Source organism: Cajanus cajan, chromosome 10 (assembly GCF_000230855.2).
Source record: "Cajanus cajan strain Asha chromosome 10, NIPB_CcT2T_4, whole genome shotgun sequence".
In the NCBI taxonomy this organism is placed as follows: Eukaryota; Viridiplantae; Streptophyta; class Magnoliopsida; order Fabales; family Fabaceae; genus Cajanus; species Cajanus cajan.
Window position 1 is genome coordinate 17,295,590 of NC_138526.1, and position 7,180 is coordinate 17,302,769.

The window sequence follows — 7,180 nt, forward strand, 5'->3', positions numbered from 1 at the left end:
TTGTGGTTTATGGTCCCTTAAAAAAATTTAAAAAAAACAAGAAAAAAAGTTGTTGAACCGGTTTGACCCACCGGTTCACTGGTTGAACCGAAAAATTGACCGGTTCAATCCAGTTTGAAACGGGTCGATTGCATAACCGATTCAACTTAAGATTCGGACCGGCTGGACCACCGGTTTCCAGTCCAACCGGTCCGACCGGCCGGTTCGGTAGGATTTTTAAATCACTGGTATTGATTACACTTATATATAAATAAATAACATTCTAACTAACAAATAAAAAAGAATAATATAGGTAAATATATAATACAAAAATAAGATTCTCACTCACAATTAAAAATAAATAAATAAATAAAATAAATTAGCTAACTGCATATTGTATTGTGGTATTGATCCAAAATAGCACACACAACCCAGTGGCACACTCGCTTTCATTAACTCATAGGGAGTTAGGTTTGTTCTCCGCCTCTGCCCTGTGTTATCGGAAACCTCACTACTTCACAGGCCCACGATGTTCGCGTGTTTTGCCGCCATATGACAGTGTCGTGCCACCACACACTGCCGTTACCCTGGGCCGCCACCGTAAGATTTCATCACCCTGTTTGGTATGCGCTCAATTTTTATTTTTTATTTTTTAATTCTAACATCTCCCTCTGATGAGACTCATTTTGTTTCAAACTTCTCCTTTGAGGAATGATAGGGTACACGCATTTTATTGACCGGGAGTAATGTTATGATTATTTTATCTTAAACAAATTTGTTGAGGGGCATAAGTTACTATTGGATATCTATTGATTTTGATTGAAAAGGCTGTTTGTCTATATGAATTATTACCTATGTTAGATATCTATTGATTTTGTACCTCATTTAGATATCTGTTTTAGAAGCCCTAACATTTTTGCTTTTGGCCTTTGTTTGTATGAATTAATTATTATTCTTTTTTTTTTTGCCTTTGTTTGTGTGAATTAATAATTATTCATTTTTTTTAATAATGTTGTTTGAGTTAAGCTTATGCTTTTAGACTCATCATTGTTAAGCTGCTGATTCAAAAAGAGGTTCAGGACCAACAAACTACTTTAGACGGCAACTTAGAAGCCAAGGTAAAAAGCATTGATATTTCTACTATTTGAGTTTTATGTCTGTCAACTCCATTATACAAACACTTGAATGTGTGGTGAGCCTAGTGCAATTCTTGTGGAAGTGAAATAGTTACTTCTTTGCTTGGAGTATGAGGTTGCTTATATATGGGGTCATACATTCTTTTTTTCCTTTCTTGGGATCATTGTTTTGTATTGACTCAAGAGTTTTAAACTGTGGACCATTGTTTCTCTTGGGTTGCATTTACTCCTTATTGGACTGATTGTGTAAAACATGCAACATTTGCAGCACTTGCTTACTTTTAAATATAGCAAAAAGTACTGGATAAAATAGGCTCTAACTCTGCATGCTTTCTTGCTTTTTGTGGTGGTATTACAGGCATACTTTTATAGCATGTCATCGCATTGTTTGAACATAGGACCAGTAGTGTGCAATGTGAGGTTGCTTTATTCATATTTTCAACTCTTGATTTTTTCGATAGGTTCATCTAGCTTCCTAGTTTCTAGTGTAATATAGATTTCCATAACTTGGGTTTAAATCAATTGCCTTTTAGTTTAATAGTCAAAGTTGTAGTGAGTTGGCTCCTTTATGATAATGTGTATTGAAGGTCATAAATGAACATTACCATTGTGATTTTCTCTGTCCTTCTATATCTCTTACCTAATTATGGTGTGGAGGAGGTTGAGGCTAGATGGGGGAATATAAAAACCTAACTGCCATTGGTATTTCTCTGCTGTTATAAAGGGTTTGTGAGTAAAGAGTGCTTTGAAGAGGGTTAGTGAATTTTGAAGAATGTTTTTGCATTGGTATTTCTTTTAAAAAGGGTTACTCTGTTGAGACTCATAACAATTATCTATAAAATTAAAATTAAAATTGTTGTATGGTTTTGTTGGACAGCAGAAAATACTGTCTGATCTGTGATCAATTTGTTATTGTTGGGGTCACAAGTCACAACATTGTGATTGCTAATTAGCTGCCCAATTTTCTGTTCTAGACACAACTTATCCGTTGATTGTTTGCACTGGTGACTGATGTGTATGATACTTAAAAAATGTAATATCAGTATGTGATTATCATTATTAACTATGATTGGATACTTCCCAATTAGTTTATGGAGCTGGTACTTCTTACATTAAAATTCTAGATTTGGTACCTAGTTGTAACCATCATTCCAAATTTTTCTATTCTTTTACTTTTTCTATTCATGGAATTTGTGATCTAGATCTAGTGACAAATAGGACTAGGATCATGCAATAAGATGGGTTTAATAGATATGAACCGGTTAAAGGCTTATATAATTACAGAAAAACAAATATATAATAATTTTCTTTTGCATTCTCCAATCACTACCCCCACCCTTAAAAAATAGATTACACTCCTCAACTTTGAATATGATTTGCCTTTCATTCAGGCTGTGTTTGTCTCTTCATGGCTTTTACAGTTAAAAGTAAAAAATGATGCTGAACAAAAATAGTTTGTTTTCATTTAGCACAGAGTATAGAAAAGAAGAATGCAACTAGAATAGCAGAAGTTTCCCGTACTTTATTAAGGATGCCTTAAATTTCAGTAACTGGCACAGTTATTAGTCCTGTGTAGCCGAGCAGCCAACCCCAAAAGTGGGATAGCCGATAGTAGGATACCGCTATTCTAATATATATATATATTAAATAATTTATAATACATGTAATTAATAATATACATATAAAAATAGAAACATAACTTAATTTATATATTAAATATTTTCAATAATAAAAATTTATAGTAGTTAAACAAAATAAAAATTAAGAAAATAAAATATTTAAAGTCTTATATTAAATTTTTTACTTCTTAAAATATTATCTGAATTATAATAATAATAATTAAAAATAAAGAGAAGTCACTCTCTAAAAAAATAGAGAAATAAAAGGCCCATTTACCAAATCAAAAGAGAAAATAAAACTTGGACCCATTTGACCCAACATTTCCAACCCTAATTTATTTTACTGCGGCCTTCTAATGCTGTGACTCAAGCGGTCGCCGCTGCCTTCCCTCTTAGAAGAAGACAGGTCTGCCAGAGAAGACAGAGCCACCGTTGAAGAAGACAGAGCCGCTGTCGGAGAAGACAGATTGGCAGAGGTCCGCCGGAAAAAGAAGAGAAAATATGTCGCCCACCCGCAATCGCTCTGCCACGACAACCGGTATTGACTACTATGAACTGGCATGCTGAGAGCAGCTTCAACAACGGTACCAAATTTCCTCTTTTCAGTATCTGGTGGTGTCTAATCTCCCTTACTAATGTTTCTTAAAATGTTATTAAAATGTTAAATGAACACAGTATATAGCAGTGGACAAAAAGACAAAAAGAACAGAGAAAGTGGTGATATTGTTGAAAAATGCTAGTTGTTCTAACCTGAATAGAATTAAGATACACAGCATTTCCACCAAGAGTATTGGAAAATTCCAGTGCATTATAGCACTATGATTGTTGGGGGGAGTGCATGTGTGTACAGCCTTAGGTATTGGACCTTGCTATAATTGATGGAGGAAAATTATAGATTTGACAATTCAAAATGAATGTCCAAAAACTAAATTAAAGATACGAAATTGCAGTTTGACTTAAAACACAAGCAAGACGAAAACATTTTCTGCAGCTTGAAACAAATATCAGAGTGAGGTACTAAAATTTTCTGAAGTACTGGAGGCTGATATTCAGCTAGGTTGCTTCTTTCTACTGCAAGTTCTATGCATATTAATCCAATACATCCGATATGCACTAACAAAAGTGAAATAACTTCACATATGCAAGTGAAATATCATAAAACTGACTTTCCATGTCTCTTGTTATGAAGTTTATATAGATCAATTCCTTCATCCAAAATGGACTGCACAGCAGCAGGATTCAGGAAGTGGATTCCTGCACATGGGGAAAAGCACAAAAAAGAAACATTAATGAGAGGATAGATCAATACAATCTGCTTCAGAGTTCTAGTGAGCTTTCTATTCATAATGAAAATGGGGGTTCCAGTTTTCTCATAACAACAGTAAATCATTTGCAAAGAAATACTCTAAAATGAAAACACAAAGCAGATATATAAGTGACTCCAATCAGATGTAAATAGAAAATGTAATAATGCAATGAAACCAGTAGGTCCATGAACTTTTTAATTATTTTATATCATGTCCCTAAACTAAAAAAAAAAAAAGAAAATTGTAACTAAGCTCTTGATCTTCTACAATTTTTGTAATTGGGTTCATATAGAGTTAGTAAAAGCTGCCACAAATTATTTTTGTGGTGGTTTCAAGCTGCTATAAATTAACTCCAAGGACCCAATTGCAAAAGTTGTAGAAAATCAAAGACTCGATTACAATTTTTAGTTTTGGGACCTAATTTAAAACTTTCAATAAGACGCATGTACTTTTTGATAACTCATCACTAAAGAACTCTTCAAATAATCGTGGTTGACTTAGAGCAAAGTTAGTACTAATTATTTATTGTATAACCATCGATAAAATTTAAATTAAAATCATTGCATGGTTTTGTAGGATAGCTGAAAAGGCAGTCTGATCTGTGATCAATTTGTTATTGTTGGGGTCATTGTGATTGTTAATTAGCTGCCCAGTGTTCTGCTTTAGAGACAACCTATCCATTGATTGTTTGTTCTTGTGTCTGGTGTGTATGATACTTGAAAAATGTAATCTCAATGTGAGTACCATTATTAACTATGATTGGATGCTTCTCACTTAGTTTATGGAGCTGGTACTTCTCACATTAAGATTTTAGATTCATTACCTAGTTGTTACAACTTACAATTATTCTAAGTTTTTCTATTATACATCTTTTTGCGTATGGCAAAGCACTCTGAGTTTTTCTATTCTTATACTTTTTCTATTCGTGGAATATGTGATCTAGTGACAAATAGGACTAGGATCATGTAATTTGAGAAATTTTATCAGGGTTCGTCGTCCTTAAATGCTACCATAGTTCCATTCTACAATAGAAAATACTTTATGTTGGGAATTTCCAATTTCAATTCCAATCCCTCTATTCCCATATTATATTGTTAAGATTTCTCAGTGAGCTTAAGCTTGAAATATGTCACTAATTGTAATTTAAATATATCTAGCTTAATTAGATACTGATCCTGATTCCCGACTAGGTCTTTGTATATTGATTTTGCATTCTAATGATAATTTTGGTTTTCATGCCGGGGTTATTTATAATCAATGGTTTCTTTTACAAAAAAGTTATAGCAAAGATGCTCATTCACATTTTGTTTTTTGCCTACTTCAGTGTAAAAATCCATTCACAAATTTGACCACCATCTTGAATGCAAGTACTGTATTGGTACTAGTTACTGCTTACTAGTAATATGGATTCAATCTACTGTTTATTTTGAATGACCAAGCATGTAAAGCCATTTCTAACACCACGCATTTTTATCCAGAATTTGGTATTGCATTGAGGTTGAAACGGTGTATCAGAGACGAGAGAATTATTGTATCTGAATGGCAGCTTCAGAGAAAACTCTAACAATTGACAATAACACAACAAATGAAGGCTGGACGGTTGTTATACCCCGTCGTGGCAAACAAAGAAGAAAAGCTACCAAACATGGAGTTTTGGAGGAAAAGCATGAGCCATGGACTCCAACTGATTCTCAGACTGATCCAAGCAAAGAAGCATTATTGATGCAGAAAATGAAAAGATCTATAGATAGGATCGAGAACTCTGAATTCTATCATACTTTAAGAGATCAAGTCCAAACATCAATTGTTGATTACATCAATATGGTTTTGGGCTCAGAGATAAATATGCAAATGGTAATTTATGGTATTGGCAGCATTGAAATATACGAGATCCCTCGACTGCAGCTTAGCCTTGCATTATTGATGAGAAGAGATTTTGATTGGATTGGAAACATTGAGGTATTTGATCCTATTCTTTCTGCAACCGAGTGTCGGGTTTTTGAAGCTCTTGGTTGTTCTGTCATGTCCAAAAATGAGCACGGGAGGCGAGAGGCCCTAAAACCAACAATGTTCTTCATGCCTCACTGTGAAGCAGAGTTATATAACAACCTGTTGCAAGCAAATTGGAAACTGGATCTCCTAAAAAACATAGTATTATTTGGGAACAGCTTTGAAACATATGAGCAAAATGCATCACTGTGTAAAAACTCGCCTATTCTTAACTCAATGGGGCATATTTTCGCTGCTCGGGGATTCACAAATGCATTTAGAATCCAAGTAGTTTCAGATGATTATTATTTTGCATTCCATGATTCTAGTTGGCATTTTTTCAGCCCCGGCCTTGAGACGGAGCTGCAATTCATCAATCCTTGATGGGAGTTATTTTATGAGCATAAATTCATATAAAGGGATGTAAACCTGTGTCATTATTTGGTTATAGATCATTTTGGTATACTTTTGATCTAGTGTGAGAACTGTTACCCTCTTGTGTCTTTTTCTTTTTTCCAAATATCCTAAGGAATTGTTTCTCTATTGATATTTGGCTCTTGTTTCTTAGAGTTAGTGTGAACATTAACAAATTGGTTTAGAGAAACTCTTCCATCTCGTTTTTGGCTGAATGGAAAGAACAAGCATTAGCAAATGGACAAAACTTGGATGCAATTTCTTAGATTTATTTGGTTTTGTTCTCCAAGTAGAATTGAAATTTCACTTTGACAATCTACATAGTAAGTTGTCAAGCTGAAACTAATTTTTTGATTGAAGGATAATATGAAAAAACCAAAAAGAATTACATGTAAGTTTTGTCTTCAATTACAGATACAGACCTGTTGTACCATTCGTTGACAATGGAAATATAGAACAAAAGCAAAGAGGAACAAGAGTTTATAAAGAAAAAGTGATTACTATTAAGTTTTGTCTTCAATTACAGATACAAACCTGTTGTACCATTTGTTGACAATGGAAATATAGAACAAAAGTATAGAGGAAGAAGAGTATAAAGAAATAGTGAGTACTATTCTATTGATTGAAAAATCTCAGTTTAGAATACATAAAAGGAATATATAAAGACCAATAAAAAGGGTTAGATTATCTCTCTCTCTCTTACGCACACACACATACACATATACATATATATATA

The 7,180-nt window shown here is 33.6% G+C and overlaps 1 protein-coding gene across 22 annotated transcripts; it reads left to right on the top strand.

Annotated features, from left to right (window-relative positions):
- The first annotated feature begins 379 nt into the window (after positions 1-379).
- On the top strand, positions 380-6,495 carry SRR1 (sensitivity to red light reduced protein (SRR1)). 22 transcript variants are annotated; one of them, XM_020382361.3, is made up of 4 exons: positions 380-602; positions 1,006-1,097; positions 5,366-5,419; positions 5,520-6,495. In XM_020382361.3, the coding sequence occupies exon 4, from the start codon at positions 5,581-5,583 to the stop codon at positions 6,412-6,414; it is 834 nt and encodes a 277-aa protein (XP_020237950.1). In that variant the 5' UTR covers positions 380-602; positions 1,006-1,097; positions 5,366-5,419; positions 5,520-5,580; the 3' UTR covers positions 6,415-6,495. The 22 variants fall into 22 exon arrangements, with proteins under 22 accessions (XP_020237950.1, XP_082921295.1, XP_020237948.1 ...); XM_083065169.1 differs by having other exon boundaries at positions 1,019-1,097; XM_020382359.3 differs by having other exon boundaries at positions 1,035-1,097.
- The last annotated feature ends 685 nt before the right edge of the window (positions 6,496-7,180 follow it).